General features: G+C 45.1%; 1 protein-coding gene across 4 annotated transcripts in view; it reads right to left on the bottom strand.

Moving 5' to 3' along the window:
* Positions 1-19,100, bottom strand: part of Uvrag (UV radiation resistance associated) — a 231,516-nt gene that overhangs the window by 39,635 nt on the left and 172,781 nt on the right. For all 4 annotated transcript variants that reach the window (XM_048435068.3, XM_048435070.3, XM_048435071.3 and 1 more), the window contains exon 13: positions 17,668-17,746. In XM_048435068.3, coding sequence (XP_048291025.3) covers positions 17,668-17,746 — 79 coding nt within the window. The remainder of the gene's footprint in view (positions 1-17,667; positions 17,747-19,100) is intronic.

The raw sequence follows: 19,100 nt of genomic DNA, 5'->3' as shown, positions 1-19,100 counted from the left end.
GAAGGAACACTGACAATTAAACACAAAATATAGCCAGCGCTTCAAATCCCTGCATGAGGGGCTGGGCCGAGCAGCTTTCTGGATTCACGGCTCCCTGCCCAAGGTCATCCTAGGGAAGAAATTCCAGCACCCACTTTAGGGCAGGAGCCGGCCCTTTTCTGGCTGTGCGGTGACAAGTATTTCTGGAATAAGTGACGAAAAGAACGAAAACCACGTCGGCTCGTAGAGGCACTCAAGGTTCAGAACGCTGCGTCTTAGATAGCAGCAGTAACGGGGTCACACTCTTCATCACAGAGACACAGCCAGGCAGCATGCCACCTTTGTGTGACTTAAGCCAGGTTGCACTCTTGTCTTCTAGACCTTTCTGGTCCTAGAGAAAGCCCAGGCAGAGCTGATGTGGCTGGGCACAGCTGAGGGCTCAAGGAGGCACGTGGTGTCTGGCACACAGCAGAGAGCCCGAGACGCTGAGAAATGAGCTGCCGAGAGAACGGAGCCCTGGAAAACACGACGGATCTGCCGACTCTGAGGTGCGATCTCGGGCCCCGATGCTGAAGGATGATAAAGGCACCAGGGTCCTTCCCCACCAGTGAGAGACCTGACACTGCACAGCACAGAGGGCTCTGCCCTGCAGGCAGGCGGAACACCCGCCAGGAGCCCCTCAGGCCATAAAAAGAAAAGTTGGTTTTGAAAATGATTCATTCGCTTCTGCTTTTCTATCGCCACTGTATCATCACTCTCAGAGTATCACTTAGAGCAAACAAGGAGTTGTGGCAAACATTGGACATGGCGCCTCCCTACCAACAGTGTCCTCTATGGACAAAAAAGTAGCACCTGGACTGAGCAGTGTCTACTGATGTGGAGTAAATTCCTAATCTGACTGCAGCCCAGGTAGAACAAATCTGTGTGGACTGCAGATGGCACACTGGTCGTCAGACCACGCTGGCCTTCAGACCACACTGGCCACCTCAGAGTCACCTCTGCCTTGACTGTGTGCTCTTGGTTAGCTAAGACTAACCACGGGCTAGTAGAAAGTGGGTAAAGAAGGGAATTAATATTTATTATGACTATGTTTTTTACATGTTTTATTTACATACTTCACTTGATATCTTATTGATATACATCCTTCTCATATTTCACAAGACCCTGTGTTCACTGTACTACCACTCTGGACCAAGTTTCAGCGAGCTTCCATACTGATATGAAGGGAACCAAGAGTGTGGAACCCAAGGTGTGCGTCCTCCAGACCACCTGTTACAGGACACACAATTGGCTGAAGGTCCCAGCTACAGGTTCTGGATCCATCCTGTGCTCCAGCATCCCAGTCAATGACTGTACGGCAGAGAGCTAAATAAGACCCGTGGTATGCGGGCATCTTCCAATGGGCAGGAGCTTGAGGGCCTCCTGTCAGTGTGGATGGATCTTTTTCAGAGCTGAATCACAGTTCCAAGTTCATCCCAGTTAGTCTCCCTCCCTCCTCCTTTCCTTACTGAGGCATCGTCTACACAAGCTTTTCCATCTTTCTCATTCCCTTTAACACACTGTTTTGCTATCTAATCCACTCTTGGAATCTGCTCCTTGTTGGAGCCTACATAGTCAATGAACATGAACACAGTGTCCTGTGTGGTTACTCGGGGGAGGGGGAGAGAACACCAATAGAGAGTCACCCTACAGTGAGTCTAAGATGCACTTCACAGTAGGAAGCCTGACACAAAGAGCAAACTCAAAAGGCATTCCGACCTAACTTTCTCCTTCTGCCCCTGGGATAACACGCAGGGATGAGAACTTGAGGCAATGTGATGAGCGGGAAGGGGGAGAGGGGTTTGCAGAGCTGTGGCTCCCCGGTACGATGCACTAAATGCGTAGCAGAGTTTTTGGTGGATTTCTCAAATGAGTCACATTAGCAATTGGGTCAAACTGCTCAAAAGGAGATAATAATAAAAACCCAAAGGCATTTACTGAACAGAGACTTTGGTGAAGGTGATGCGGTGGGGTAAATGCACGGATCCCCTGAAGCTAGAATTATAGGTAGTTGTGAGCCTCGCTTATCTGGATGCTAGGAAACAGATTAAGGTCCTTCACAAGAGCAGTGTGCACTCTAACCATTAACTGGTGTGAGACTCCCCTCTGTAAACTGTGAATATGTTTTATGACCATTGGTTAACGAATAAAGCTATTTCAGCCAATGGCTTAGCAGAGCAAAGCCAGGAGGATAATCTGAAGAGAGAGAGAGAGAGAGAGAGAGAGAGAGAGAGAGAGAGAGAGAGAGAAAGAGAGAGAAGACATGCTAATTAATAGAAATGGGTTAATTGAAGATACAAGAGTTAGTCAGGAATATGCTTCAGTCATTAACCAAACAGTACTGTAATTAATATAGTTTCTGTGTGATTATTCAGATCTGAATGGCTGGGAAACGAAAGAGCAGTCTCCACCAACAACTAACTTCCTAGCCTCTGAACTATTTGCTTTCTTTAAAAAAAGTAATTCTTATTTTATGTGTATACGTATTTGTCTACATGTGTGTATGTGCACAGCATATGTGCCTGGTGTTCAAAGAGGCCAGAGGGGCTGTGGGATCTCCTGGAACTGGAGTTAGAGATGGTTGAGAGCTGTCACATGGGTGCTGGGGACTGAACCGGGGTCCTCTGCAGGAGTCACAAGTGCGCTGAACCACCAAGCCATCTCCGCAGCCTCTGAGCCACCCAGCTATCTCTGCAGCCTATGCACTATTTTTCATAAGAAAAAACTTTTGTATCACTCTGCCAAGACCCAGAATCTAGTACGGTATATTCAATGAGTACTATCTGGCTTGTGTGTCCAAAAAGTACACAAACCTTGGTATATATGCTGTGTTTCAGTTTAAAAGAAAACAAAGATACATCTTATAAAGTATAGGGAAACTAGAATAACACGTTTTGTTTGGAAAATGATTATACAAAAGTTATGAATTAACTTTTAAAATAAACAAAGTGAAGTATATCCTAATGACTGTGGTTCAGGACAGGGCAGGGAATAAAAACGACAGCATAATGATGTCTCCCTTCTCCCAACGACATCGCATTGAAATACCTTAGACCACGACTAAAAGCCTTCCATCCTCCTAGACTCTTACACTTGGCGATTAATGCCGCCTTTATGGAAATAAATAAAAAAGCCCTGACGGACGATGGAAAGTGCATTAGTGTCCACGTTATCGCGCTTGGTATGGATGTAATGGGCATCTTAATAAGGAGATATAAACTCATGTCACTGATTAGAAAATGCATCCACTCACAGCCCTTCGCATCCCCAGCGGGGCCCGATGGCCTTGTCGGGGCGGAATTACTATAAAGCAGATGATGAATTAGGGCGAGGGGCAGAGGGACACATAAATGTGCCTCAGAGACAAAGCAATTACATTCCAGGACATCCCACGTCCCAGGACAACTCACGAGACAGCCCTGTGAGTTCCGAACAGGCCTGCCAACCTGGGCAAGCCTGCGCTCGGAACAGGCTGAGCTATTTGGATAGCTGGGCCACGGACTTCCTTTGTCATAATAACCCGAAGTCACATTTACATGCTTTAGTCTTTTTTAATCTCCTAAAAACCATGAAGTGATGTTTATCAGAGTTAAGACACAGGCACATTCCGCCCGGATGACTTCATCCTCGGGGGAACTTGTCATCATGAGAGCTTATTAAAAGAAAGCAAAGCTTCACAAGTCTTTCGGAAGAATCCGAAGTGACATTACAAATGAAATCCAAAAAAAAATTTTTTTTGGCTTAGTTATACAAAGTAATTTCCTTCTTGTGGTTAGGTTAGCGGTCAGAGTTCAGCCATCTTTGGATAGAGTGACCACCGCAATTAGTCTGTGGATGGCACAGGCACAGGCTCTCCCACTCTCGTCTAATTAGCTTTGATTTCAGTGCTCAGCCAGGGGATTGACCTGTACTCAGAAAATGCCCACAGATTTACCACCGGCCTTTTGGGAAACCCCACACATTTGTAGGAATGTTGGAAGGAAAGACATTTGTCTAAAACCAGCCTGCTCGTCTGCGGAGAACTTATTACATGTCCTTAAGATGCTCACAAGCGCTGTTTCCAACGTCTCTTTCCATAATATAAAGGGAAAAATTCCAGGGATATTCTACACAAATTTCCTTTAGTCAATTCTTTAAATTTCTTCTCCATGAAAAATCAGTCCAAGCCTGCTTCCACATCTGAAAATGAACTAATAACACGGGTCTACAGACTCTGCCTACATATACACTATGGCACCAATAAAGGCAGATCTGCTCGCTTGTGACGCTATGTAAGCAAAGGGGTCTCCCTGACATAGAACGATGCTTTCTGCCGGAGTCGATGACGTCTTCAGGACTGACAGAGTGCTCTATGCACCCTGGCACTGCTGTCACATGGAGAAGCACACCACACCTGACATGCAGATGGAAGGACCGGGACAATAAATCAAACCCTGTGCCGTCACAGCTCAGTCCAGACAGAAGTTTTTGGGTTCCACGGGGTCCCCAGGAGCCCCTCTCCCACTAGCAACAGAGCCACGATTTGGTGCATAGTTCCCATCGCTAAACAATACTGCTGACCTTTGCCTGGTTTTGAGCAGTGTGTGGACAGGACAGCACCGTGGGGATCTCTTACCACCACCCCACCCACTCTGGAACTCAGCGTTCGATAGTGGACTCTGTCCTTGTCTCTGCCATGGTTTCACGATGGCACAGTCCTCCGTATGTAAACACACTGTGATTAATGACGGACACGTTACTGACAGATTTCAGCTGGTCTCTGGTCTTTGGCTAACGTGCACACTGCTGCTATAAACACTCATATACAGATGTTCAGCATCTCTGGATGGTGCCAAATTCTTTCTCTTTCTGAGACGGGAGTCTCACGTATCTCAGGTTGGACTCCAACTTGCTACGTTAGCCAAGGAGAAACCAGAACTTATAATTCTCCTGCCTTGAGTGCTGGGATTACAGACATGTTCCAAACCACATCAGAGGTTAGCAACGATATTCACATGGTATACAGGTATGTTCACAGGCAAAACATTCATATATATTTTTAAAGCGTGACCTCTGTGTGTGTGTGAATGTGTGTGCGTGCGTGTGTGCATGTGCATACGTGCATGTATCTGTATGTGCGCTTGGGTGTGTGTGCACGTGCATGTGTTTTAAAATCATATATGTGCTCCGAGAACAGACTGGAAGGCGTAGCAGTGCAGCACTGATCGAGGAAATGAAGACGGTATTTGCTTACTTCAGTGTTCTTATCAGGGCACAATCCTGGGCTTAGAAAGACCGAGCTCAGGGGTCACCCTGAGGAAGAGGCAGGCGGACTCAGAGAAGCAGTTAGCTGCAGCTCTGAAGCAAGAGTCCACCTGGAGCTCGAGGCCCTACGCTGCCCGGGAACAAGATAGGCCTGTCAGCCATAGAGCTGAACACAGGGATAAAGACAGACGGCTTTAGTGCAGCTCAGAAGAAGAAGAAGACACCATGGCGCAACAGAGGCCATGAGCCGAATCACATAAAAACAAGGAACTCGAGAGCAGAGAGAAGTTCCTTACATGACGTTCAAAGTGTCAGTGCTGACCAGGAAATCAACCCGGGCCTCCTTACGCTTGTCCAGCCACAGGTACCGCCCCAAACTGACTCAGCCCAGAAAATCATGCTCTGCTTCAGAAGGCAGGGAAAAAATACACTTATTTTCTCAATTTCTCTATGAGCTAATGAATCCTAAAGATCCAGGGCAACCTCTTTAAAGCAGGAGTCTGCATCTCTTGCCGTATCTGTCCTGATGCTGGAAGCCACATAGCGGTGAAGGGATACAGAAAAAACTCAAGTCCCTACCAAGTATTTTTTACCATTTTGAGAATGTCAAAAAAAAACAAAACTCAGTAGGCCTCAGTTTTAACCCAAAGAAACTATAGCTAGTTTTATATGGGCTCACACAAGGTCACCCAAGTGTGTTCAAGCTCAGACACCTCTGCTGTCTAAGACGAGTGTAATCTACAAAGCCCGATCTCTACCCCCTCCGGGCCCATCTTAGCCTATGTTTCCATCTACCTCAAGAGCACGAAGCAATTGGTAGCTTTTGTTTCAGTAGCTTGAATAGATAACATTTTTTCTTCCCGTGAGGCGGTTGTTAGTTGTTAGGTAGACCAGGCTAGTCTCAAGTTCACAGCTCTCCTGCCTCAGTCTCCTGGACATCAAGTTCTCATGTCAAAAATCTCAACTCTGGTCCTCACACGTGAGAGGCAAGAGCTTTGCTAACACAGCAAGCAGTGTCTCCAGCCCAGTGTCTCATTTTCTTGTTCCCTCCCTCCCTCCTTCCTGACAGGAGTCTACAGTCTAGACTGACCTTGAACTTATGACAGTCCTGTTTAGCCTCCCAAGTGCTGGCACCACAGGTATGAGCTACCATACCTGGCCTAGATATTTATTCTAACATAGAAGGCCAATATTACAGTGAAAGAATGAAGGAATACTGGAAATGACCCTAATGTCCATCAACAAGGAAGCTGTTAAATTCATCATGGTCCATCCGTACTACAGAACAACCTCCAGATAGTTCTACTTACCAACAGAAACTGTATTTACAATATAGTTAAATAGAAAAAAGCAGTTAGTATAACATACTGCACAATCAAAAACTATTTATTTAAAATTGTATCTGTTTTAACTATGTACTTTGGGCACCATGGGTGTGAGCCAGGAATATCAGGAGTTTGAAACCAGTCTGATCTACACGGTATGAGCCATGTCTCCATTTTTGAGACTGCCTCGGTTGGGCATCCATTTCAAGCCGTTATTCTACAAGCTACACATTTCCCACAAAGCACTGCTTTAACGCTATCCTCCACTTTTCCCCACCTTAAGTGGAGTCTTGCACACTATCCTCCTGTCTCAGCCTTGGGAGTGCTGGGATGATTACAGAAGCAGGCTACTACGCCCAGCTAAGTGCCTAGCCATTCAGCTATGCTGCCTTTCTATTAGTTAATCTTAATCTAACTATTTTGGCATTTTACTTGCTAAATTTACATTAATAAAGATACTAATTTTATTCTCATTGGAAACTCAAGCTTATAAATTTTCAAATATCTTATGTCTAAGCTATGCTGGTCAGTTTGATGCCAACTAAAATCAGACCAAATTCATTTTTCATATGGCTCATGATTCATTTCATAAGGCTCAATCAATCACAAAAAATCCAGCCAGGACCCTTCTTTATTTCCTTTCCGCTGAGATGCATTCCCTGCATGGCTCCCTCCCTGCAGATGTCACTCCTGGCGGTGCTTTGAAAAGCCAGCTTCATAGATTAAGAAGCTAAAATGAGTCTCTCTCGTAAAACGAGGATAGAGGAAGAGAGAAGTCACAGACGCGAAGCCTAGCAAGATGCTGAACATACCCCTTAGCTCCCAACCACGGGAAGACAGCAAGGGCCACACGACACGCCCAGCGCTGCCAGCTAGGAAGTGTTCACCCGGTAGCTCCGTGGCTGAGCGACGTGAGCATGTTAATGCCAATGCTTGTCGGGCTGCTGCAATCAACAGAGGAGACGGGAGGTATGAATGGGCGCTGCGTCCAGAAATAAGCGATATGAAGGAGAGTTACAGTTCTGCTTTTGTAATTACAGAAGATGTTTCTGGTATGGGTTTCTCGTTTCGGTTTAAAGCTGGAAAGAAAGTCCAGTGATGTAAAGTCTTATCAGTGTATCATCATTTTTCATACTTGAAGAATATGATAATTACAGTCAAAATAATACTTAAAATGTCTAGGAAATTGCTTAATAACCGATGATAGTTCTTTTAAAAGTTAACATGTGAGCGGATAAACATTCAACCAAGCATTTAAAGTACAAAATATGCAATCAATCCCTCTAAATTCAAAATGAAAATCTTAGAGAACCATATACATATATTTCTGTCAAAAAATCTTCATTTAAATATATATTCCCTGTATTTAAATACACATTCACTATGCACGTGTGCACCGGCATGGCCAGATAGAGAGGAGGCGAGGGAAGGAGGAAGGAGGGTGGGAAAGGGTGTCAATGAACTATCTTAAGGAAGAAAGCACAACCTGGCTCCCTAGCTTATTCTCCCAAAATTTATTAATACACAAAACACGTACAGGGAACTAACGTGGCCACATTTAGGCTCTGGTCTAACATCTGGTAGCTGAATGGCAGAGGAAACAACAGTAGTTAGCCAGAACCATCTTCCCTGTCTCCTATGGAGAACGCCTCTGCTCCGGCCAGGCTGGTCTGCACATGTCCAGGCAGTCCTTCCTCTGGCCCTTGCCTCGCCATCTCCCACACACACCAGAAGAATGGCAGTAGCAACAGTGGCAGCTGTCATCCAAGACTGCTTTTTATGGACAAATCCTGATCTATATTATCTCAACTGTACAAGAAAAAAAAAGTCAAAGATCCAGAAGTTGCCTGGGAATAGTGCAACTATGGAGAATTTAAAATATCTTATTCTGACTTCTTTTGCAATTTTCCAAAATTTGGCAATAGGCATGTATTATTATTATCTTTTTTTTTTTGAGACAGGGTTTTTCTATAGCTTTGGAGACTGTCCTGGACCCAGCTCTTGTAGACCAGGTTGGTCTTGTTGAACTCACAGAGATCCGTCTGTCTCTGCCTACTGAGTGTTGAGATTAAAGGCGTGCACCACCACTGCCTGGTGGGCACGTATTATTTTTAAGTTTGGAATTTGTGTTTAAAAAAGTGTGGCTCTGGGGACTGAACCCAGGACCTGACATGTTACAGGTAGGCGTCTGACCACTGAACTGCATACTCAGGAACAGAATTTTAATTTTAAAGGAAAAAGACACAGGGCAATGCTAGCTTAAGGATGGGCATATAGATTAATGGAGGCGAATTCGGGGGTTTGAAATTCTCTTGTACATGCCACTCAAGAGTGTTAAGGCAGTTTAGATGGTACTATAACGTCATCTCTCCAATGTGCTTCAGTCAAGTGGATACATACATGGAAGGACAGAGCTGGAGCCTTCTCCACACCACACACAGTCGTGGGTCACGTGGCACACAGAACTAAACGCGGGAGACAGAACTACACGGAAGGACCTAGATCAGTGGCTCAGTGGTTAGGAGCACCGGCTGCTCTGGCAGAGGACTCAGGCTCAATCCTCAGCAACCACATGGCGGCTCACAACTGTCTATGAGTCTATGACTCCGGTTCCAGGGGACCAACGCCCTCTGCTGATCTCTGCAGACCCAGAGATGCATGCGGTGCACTTACAGCTGCAGGAGGAACAGTCATACAAATAAAGAAACAAATCTTAAAAAAGAATACACAGAAGGAAGCCCAAAAGTAAATGTGTGCAACCTTGCCTATGCCTTATACAAAAACACAGCAAGATGAGAAACAGATAAAACTGGATACCATCAAATAAAAAAACCCCCTTGTACTTCAGTGAATGCGCTCGAGAAAGTGAAGTCTTGCAGATGGGAAAAATACATTTATTATTTACTATATAAATTATATTTGTTATGTAAAGTACAAAGTACAAAGGCCTTGTACTTTGAATGATGCCTGACACCAACTCAAATAAAAACTGCAGTGTGATAACTACACGGCAGCTAGTGGGATGGCTACACTAAAAAAAAAAAAACAAAAAAAAACCAACAACAGACAATCACAAGTGTTGGCAGGCACGTAAAGAAGCTGGAGCCCTCATACAGTGTTGGCAGGAATGTAAAATCGTGTAGCCATCAAAAAATGTCTGACAATTATTTAAAATATTCATCATAGGGAGGTATAACTCAGGGGTAGGATGCTTACTTAGCATGCATCAGGCCCTGGGCTTGATCTTGAGTACAAGCTTAAAAAAAGAAAAAGGAAAGAAAGGAAGAAGGAGGAGAAGGGGAAAAAAGGGGAGAGGAGGAAGAAGACGACCAAACAATTCTACTTATGATCTACTTACGATCAGCAATTCTACTACTAGATATACTGAAAGTATGTGCCCATAAAAACTTGTATAAGAAGCTCACTGTAGTATGAATTCTAATTGTTCTTAACAAAAACCCGCATCAGATATTAGGGGTGAAAGCCGAGATCAGAGAAGCAGTGCACCTGGCCTCTAGAGAGACCTCTGACCTCTAGGAGTCCTCAGACTGCAACTCACACTGCATCCTCTCACTAACTGCTTCACACTGCATCCTCAGACTGCATCTGTCTCCACCAAACCTCAGACTGCACTGAGCTCCCGTCTCCTCTACCTTATATTCTTCTCTCTCTGCCCAGCCATATCACTCCTTCTCTACCTCCCTAGTGCTGGGATTAAAGACGTGGGATCCCAACTTCTGGGATCACCTTTGTGTGAACTCTGTTTCTCTTTTAGACAGATTCAATCTCCTGAAGCCCAGGGTGGCCTTGAACCAACAGAGATCCCTCTGCCTCTGCCTGCTGAGTCCTGGGATTAAAGGTGTGAGCCACCACTGCCTGGCCTCTGATCTTCAGGCAGGCTTTATTTGTTAAAACACAAACAAGATATCACGAGAGTTCCCAGCAGCAATATTATAATAAACAAAAGGTCGGAACCATTCAGATAAGTATCAGCTCATGAACCCAAGTATGGCTCACCTCTATCTGTCTTATAATAGGCAAAATGACTTGCCAATAAAAAGAACATCTGATTCATGGTTCCAACATATTATACTAAGCAAAAGAAGCCAGTCACAAAGGACCCCAAATTTTATGATTCCATCATCAAGTGAAGTCCAAAACAGTCAAATCCACAGAACAGAAAGCAGCCCGCTGGCTGTCTAGGGATGGAGGGGCATCAGGAAATGGGTATAGGGGTTCTTTTGGGGGACAAAACCAAGGTTCTTAAATTGACTGGATTTGAAGAAACATTATTTGCCAAATATTAAAGGACGGTGAGGGCTGGGGAGAGGTTCAGTGGTGAAGGGCTGGGTTCAGATCTCCACGTAAAAAATGGGTATGGGGGGCTGGAGCGATGGGTCAGAGGTTAAGAGCACTGACTGCTCTTCCAGAGGTCCTGAGCTCAATTCCCAGCAAGCACATGGTGGCTCACAACCACCTATAATGAGATCTGGTGCCCTCTTCTGGCCTGCAGGCATACAGGGAAACTGAACACTGGGTACATAATAAATAAATAAATAATCATTAAAAAAAAAAGAAAAGAAAAAACACTCAGTGTCCTCCTTAAAAAAAAAAGTGGGTAGATATGGCTATGTGTGCCTGTAACCTCAGTGTTTAGGGGAAGGCAGAGACGGAGGGTCCTTGGGGCTTGTGGACCAGCGGTCTAAAACAAGTGATGAGCTGTTCCAGGATGACAGGGAGACTCTGTCTCAAAAAACAGCAAGGAGGTTAGTAGAGAAAAACACGCAGCGTTGACTTTTGGCCTCCACATGAATGTGAATGGGTTGCTACATCAACACGTATGTGTGCGTACACCAAGCTACTGGGTTTTATACTTTCCATGGGTGAACTGTAAGGCATGTCAATTACATCTCAGTAAAGTCTTTTTAAGAATTTTAAATATGAGCTTTCACTACATTATTGCCAAATTTTTGTTGGCAGCACGGGGGACATTTTGACTATGAAAATACTCTTGGAGGGCTGGGACTGCAGCTCATGGCGGTGTGCTCGGTGAGCCCGTGAGAGGTCCCATGTCCAATCCTCAGCGCTAGTGGGGAAGAAAAGAAAGAGCAACCTTTGGAATGTGTATTCCTAATTCCCAGGAGAATCACAAAATTAAATGCATCTCTCCCTGTGTCGTATATATTGAACTGTATGTTGGAGAGGCATGCACAGATTTAAGTCACCAATAGGCAGGCTGATCCCACCCAGCCATGTACTGTGGGCACCAGTGAGTGTTAGAGAAAGACCATGACCCCACAGGACATGGGTTGTTTAAAAGGAGAGGGTACTTCCACTTTCTATAAAGTCTATAAATTCGTGGGGACAGGAATGGACAGAGTAACAGGGACAGCTGTGGAGAGCCCGGGCGAGCACACGCACCACTGTAATGAGCACATGTCTGAAGGTTTTAATTGTTGCTTTACTTAACTCTTGGTACAGAGATAATGGTCTATGAGGAATCCACAGAATGGTCTAAATTTTAAAAGAGGAACAATCACCATTAAGCTAGTGGAAATACTTCATCTGGAACACTGTGACAGGCTTGTGAAGAAATTGCCACATGGGCAGTTTGGAATCTCTAACGCAGATATGAGATGGTCATAGGGTTGAAATCACACCAAAGTCCTTACAGCCAACTGAACCTAAGTCATCATGGCTGTTTGTAAAGTGTATCCCTTAGGTCCTCAGTCCCTCAGATTTTGGGGAGGAAAGAAGGGAGTCTGGTTTTAAAACAGCCAAAGAGATGGTGTAGAGCCCACAGGGAGCTGCTGAGCCACTGCGTGCACTGGAACTCACATGGGTAGGTCTGGTCTCACACCAGGCTTGACGTCTGGGGGTCGATACGTGCATCTTGTCCTATTAGAGAACGAGCAGCCGAGGGCTTTCACAGGAAGTCCGCATGGCCGCAGTGTCGAGGACAGCGATTCAAAGGCTTTGGTCTCCTCTGAATATCAGTGAGGACCCCCAAAAACCGTTTGTGTATGTGGGTCACATCTATGCTAACATTTGATATATTGGAAATGAGAATTAAATAAGCCTTAATTATTAATTCATTAAAAAAATAACAGGAGCCAGGGAGATGGCAGACCTGGGCTTAGTTCCCAGCACCCATATCAGGCAGCTCACAACTGCAGCTCCAGCTCCGGGGACCTGACACTCCTCCAGCCTCCATGTGCACGAGGTTTACACGCACATACGTGTAAAGATAAATTTTAAAGAAACAATGGAAATTTACTACTTTAAATGAAAACAACTGAAGTTTGATTTTTTTGCATTCATTTTCTTACCATGATGCTCGGTAAGAAAATCCGGCCTTACCTAGATTTACAGCTAGAAGATAGAGGCGTATCTAATAAGGACCTGGAGGTAATTTTCTCCGACATACTCCCAGACTTGTCAAGCAATAGTAGCAATGAGAAACACGGAGCCTTGTGAAAACTTTCCACAATCTTAGACACGGCAGTTCTTTAATTGGCCTTTCTTGCTGTTGAAGGATCCTGACCTGTGCATGACTTCATATGTAATGCCCATCATGAAAACTTAGCTTATAGAATATATATGTGTCATATATAATATCTGAGAAAACAAAACAGCTGTTAGGACTGGAAAGCTGCCAGTCTTGGTGGCAAACGCAGGTCTTTCGCTGCTGCTGCTGTTGAAGGCAGGGTCTTGCTGTCTGGCCTCCCGGGTGCCATCACAATGTGTGCTGCCATGCCTGGCTCTGAGTGCTATCTTTTATTCAAAATCTTGAGTTTTACCATCAGTTCATTTCCTTTAAGTGGCAGGCCCACTTCATTGATTTTTGAGAAAATGTTTATCAAATACCCAAAGTCTGAAGGACCATTCTCTGATGCCAGAGGCTGCTACGTGAGAAAGTATCAGTCCCGTCGTCAACTCAAGGGCCTCTCGTGATCCTTGGGCCACACAGAGTGAGCCATGCAGGGCTCCTTCACGTGACACACTATCAGGAAGGTGCATGGGGATTTTACATATCCAGCACACTCTACTGCCTCACCATGGGCACTTTTTAAAAAACTATTTTGTTTCGGAAAGACAGCTCAGTGGTATCCCTTTGTCCTCTTAATGAACCTATCCCAATTTCTAAAAATTAACTCGGACTTAACTCCCAAAGCAGATTTGCTTCCTTCATCTCTGGACTCCTCCTTTTAAAATAAATAGCATTATTTCTCGTACATAAGACCCAGACCACATTCTTGACAATTTCTTTCCCTCTTAATTTCTGTAGTCAGCCCATGAATTCATCCCCCATATGGTACCGCCGGTCCTCTCTTCATTTGTACCTAGCCTACTGACCAGCAAGAGATATGAACGAACAAATGTCATCATCCCTCGTTTCCATGTGAGTTCAAAACTAGGATGACGTTTCCCCTGTGCCCCTTAAAGGTTCCCCCTGTTCTGTGGTCCCCTTTGTTTTCTTAAGTGAGGAGTTTATTGAGAGAAGGGAAAGAGGAGGGAAGAGAGAGACAGGGGAGAGGGAGCAGAGACCCGCTCGCCTCTTCAGGAGAACACTTACGCTCCAGCCACATGCGCCTCTTCAGTCTTTTCCTAGCCCTGGCCTTTGTCCCTGCTGTGGCCGTGGCCTTACGGAACTTCCCGTCCTTTATTCTTTGCACAGCTGGTTTCTCAGCCATCATCCAGGCCTTAGCTCAACAACTACTTCCTCAATAAGGTTTACTTGACAGCTTTATCGAAAGCAGGTCCCTCTCAAGTTATTTTGTATTATATTACTTAATTAATCTCTAGCACATTACTTACTATAATCCGAAATGCTTTTATTTACTGTATGCCTTTCCTCATTCAACTAGAAGTCTAATGAAGCAAGAATCTTTATTTCTTGGTAGTACTGGGCGTAGAACCCAGAGCCTTAAAACTTATTAGGCATGAGCTCCATGAACTGAGAGACATCACCAGGCACAGGACCTCATTTAAAAAAATTATATATATACATATATATTATATACATATATTATATTATATAATATATTATATATACATATAATATATAATATATAATATAACATAATATATATACATACATATTATATTATATAATATATTATATATACATATATATACATACACACACACACACACACACACACACACACACACACACACACACACATGTTACTAGCTCCAGCTGGCCTGGAACTTATTATGTGGTCCAATATGTGGTCTGGAGTTCACAGCGATCCTCCTGTCTCAGTCTCCCTAGCGTGAGGATTCCAGGCATAGACAGCAATACAGGACTCGGGCCTGAGCATCACCTGCTGCCCGACAGTGAAGGCTATCTGCTACTGAGGGGCACTGGCTCTGGACAGACGTTAGCAGCCACTGTGCAGGATTGACTCAGCACACGCACACCCCAGACTGCGGTGGCATGCAGAGGGCAAGCGGGCTGGCTGGGCTCTCTGCTCTTCTCATGATATTTCAGGGTTCTGCTTGAAGGTCTGTGCTTTCAGAACTCAGGCTGGACTGATCCCAGACCCTGAAGTAACAAATATTACTAAGTTCTGTCATTTCCTCCCCCAGAAAAGTGGTTTTACTGCGACTTCTGGTTGTGGTGAAAGGTCCTATTGACTATTCAAACCCTCAACCACGCGACGGATGCGGCAGTAAATGACTTCACTCCTTTTCTCTGGCACTGTAACACAGGCCAGCGCTTTCATCCACCTCCACTAACGTGGCCTGTAAATCACGGAGGTGGGGCTGTCTTAATGGCAGGACTTGTTCACATCTCTAGAGATGGGGCAGAAACGGGACTGGCTGAGAAGACAAATTCTTCTTTGACAACATGCGTTACAGTATACAGATAATCCTTCCAAGACTACACACTGGATTGATGTGAGACTGGCTCACAAAGCACAGTTATTAACAGCTTTATTCCAACTTGGAATGCGGAGAAGTGATGCCAGGAAGGTCGAGACAAAAAGAAATGTTCCCGAACTTCTCGGGCCACAGATTTGCTAAAAGTTTCTTTCGTGTGCTTAAAACTGGCTTCCTGCACCATATATCAAAGCTACAGAAGTCTGTTTGGAGGAAACAAAAAGACACCAGGGAGCAAGCGACCATCTCCTAGGGCTAGAGCAGACAAGCCATTGCCTGTCCCCAAAGAACACAAAGCTGAACACACAATCACCACAGGTAGGCTACTTCTCACGCAGATGAGAACATTGGTTGAGCACACACTGTGGTCTGGGCTTGGTTAGGAAGTCAGAGGCTACTTGGGAAGAGCTCCTAACTAAGTGCTCCTAACTAAGCGCTCCCTTTGTGTGCTGAAGCAGAGCACTGACTTATGCGTTTCCCGCCACCGCACACAGGCAGCCCCCACTTGCCCTTCCAGCTGGGCTACCACTAGAGTATCTTCATACCACTTTCCATTTCTGCTGGGAACAAGACAGGTCCATGCAGTCTTGAGTCTGATGCTGGTGTATATTTATGCGAGATAAGGATATTTATTTATTTATGAGATCCCAGTGCTGAAACAGGGCAGGTTGCACCTGGAAGCTTCCAAATCCAGTGCCTACATGCACAGGGCAAAATCCAGCAGCAGAAACACAGGGCAGGAGAGAACCTCTGAACTCAGACTAGAAATTCGTTCTTCTAAACAGCACTGCTTTTACTGCTAGACAAACCGTACACTCTCTCCTCTATACATGTGCTCTCTCCACACGTATGTATGTGTGTACACGCTCTCCATACTTACGCTCTCTCCGCTCTAGCTGAGCGCCCTGGACATGCTGTCCGATTTGCTTACTTACTAATTTACTTCATCTTCCTTGATGTAATACTAGTGTGGTGCTTTGGAACTGGACCAGCATGTCAGTGCATGGTCTTTTTCATGGAATGACACAACTGTGACAGACGTGTGTGAGCCAGACAGCTTTGATACTAAAGTCCCGCTTCTCTGACAGAAAACGGAGTGAGGAAAAGCATCAATGGTGGGAAGAGGGCTCAAGGAAAGGTGAGTCACGGGCAGAGCCTGTGCGTGTGGACGCTCGCCCTAGCATGAAGGTGAGGGTGAAAGCGGTGTGATCCTGAGCATGCATAGCTTGGGCTAGGAAGCAAGTGGTTAATGCAGTGTGGCAAACTAGAAACGGGATCCAATTTCAGACAAGGATAACGATCTTCATAAAAATCACATTTCAAAAAACCCAACATTAAACTCAGGTTGTTGTGGGGAAGGAAAACAAAGATAACACATATGGAAGAATAATTCCAGTCTGATCGGCTTTTAGATTCATATGGAAGAACGGCCACCGAGGCCTGTAAAAGCCAAGCATTGCAAAACTTATTACTTCTATAAAATGCAAAGATCCGAGGACCCAGCTGACAATGTCTTTAAGGAAGAGCAAACTGTGGCTACTCCACCACGTGGTGCTGCAATCGGACGGCATCCAAAGCGCCAAAGCAGGCTTCCCTCTGCAGCTGAAAAATTCGTGGAACGTCAACCTCTTGACGTAGAGCCAACTGCACTAAAGAAATGCTATGGACAGCTTTCGGGAAAACACAGACTCAGGCACCCGGTACCCGTCCTAGGTCCGTGGACAGATACAACCTGATGGGACGCTGAAGGAGCCACAAGAATCCAAGATGGGCTAGAAAGAACATAGGCTTGGTCTTTCCCTTCGGGCCCTGGATAATGAGGTGAGGAGACCATTACGGACTTGCCAAAAGCACTAAACTTTTCCTTCATAAACAATAATGCAAAACGAGTCCCCAGAAGGGGTCTAAGAGGAGAAAGCTATTAGCAATCAAGCAGCAGAGTCAAGGGATTATTCAGACCACACATTCAAGCCCAAGCCCTCCAGGAAGAACTTAGAAAAGGACGGTTGCAGTCAGAGATGGATTCCAACACAGACCCACTGCGTCTCCGAATTCACACTAACATCACAGAATAAGACAATGGCTGACAAACGGCACTGCCCTGTAACTGGCTAAAGTAAAGGGTTGGTTGAGGTGGGTAATTATGGAAAGAATGTTAACAATGGACCAAGAGATATGAGAAGTCACTTACCTGTGCTATGTTCTTGTTCAGAAGGTAGACACCGTAATCAAACTGCAGCTTCTCCCCTCCCTTTGGATACAGTGGAAACCTAAGGAAGGTAAACAAAGATGAGAAATTCTCAAGAATAGGTACAATGACTTGCACGCTGTTGACAGAGGCAGAAGTTTCGTAGGCGCGGCACAAACATTTTGTGATTGAACTTAACCGCGGACTTGGATGTGGTCGCTGCAATCTACTACTGTTGTAAGAGACAACAGCTGTCATGTTTACATGGAGACACTGACCACAAAACAGGGATGCGGACACCAGTGACCCACACACCCAAGGAGCTGAGTCTCTGCTTCCTGTTATGGGCCAGGATATCATCACCCCATGATCGTCCAAATATTTTACCTAATACCTTGGCCTTGACATTTCATCTTCTAGAACTAAATGGGAAAGGAAGATTAAGGGGAAAATATCAAACTTAAGAGCAGTATATAAGGTTGTTTCTCTTAAGATGTCCAGTCAAAATTAATGCCAAGGATAAGTCCAAGTTTATCTAAAATGCATCCCTTTTGCGAGGCCAGCTGCTTGGCCTCGATGTGGGCATGGCAATGTATTCATGTCATGAGCTCTCGGGGATGAATGTACATTGTGGCCCGCCCCACTGAGGCAACGAGGCATGGGCTTGGGAGAGCAAGATGGGGCGGTATTTGAGGGAAAGTCTTTCTCTCGTGAGGTCCTTTTCTTCCCCGAGCACATGAGGAAGAAGTCAATGCACAGCTGTTTGCTCTTCCTTCCTCGCTCTCAAGATAAGGCCTAAGTGCGAAGATCTGAAACAGATTTCCCCACAGAAAGATCAGGCACCAGTACTTGCTGTTTTTTCTTAAACAGCAGCCATGCTATCTGATGAAAACTCAGAGTGGTTTGAATTTGTATTGCCCTGATGGCCAAGGGCATTGTTTTAAATGTCTATTAGCCATTTCTAAATAATTTTTCGAGACTATCTCTTTATTAGCCCGTTTTTCTACATTGCTGATAGGAATGCAAATGCTCTAGCCACTACAGAACTATGGAGGATCTCAAGAAACTACATGTGCAGCTGCCATTCTGGGTACATATCTGACCACCGTTAAGCCAGCACACCACACACATGCTCCCACATCCACGTTTACTGCAGCACCACCACGACAGCCGAGTGAGGGGAACAGCCTAGGTGTCGGCCAGATGAATGGATAAAGAAAATGCGGTGTATGCACACGATGGGACTTTCTTCGGCCACCAAGAACAACAACATTATGCTACTTTCAGGAGAATGATTAGGACAGGAAATCACCATGTTAAATTAGATGATCTGGGTACAGAAAGACAAATATCACCTTTCGTGGCTATATCAAAATATCCACCTGTCTGTGCATCTGTCACCCGTGATGAACGGCACGAAAGAAGAAAGGAGACTG

This window comes from Myodes glareolus, chromosome 24 (genome assembly GCF_982192425.1).
Source record: "Myodes glareolus chromosome 24, mMyoGla1.1, whole genome shotgun sequence".
NCBI lineage: Eukaryota > Metazoa > Chordata > Mammalia > Rodentia > Cricetidae > Myodes > Myodes glareolus.
Note: the sequence above shows the minus strand (reverse complement) of the source record. Positions and strands in the feature narration are given on the sequence as shown.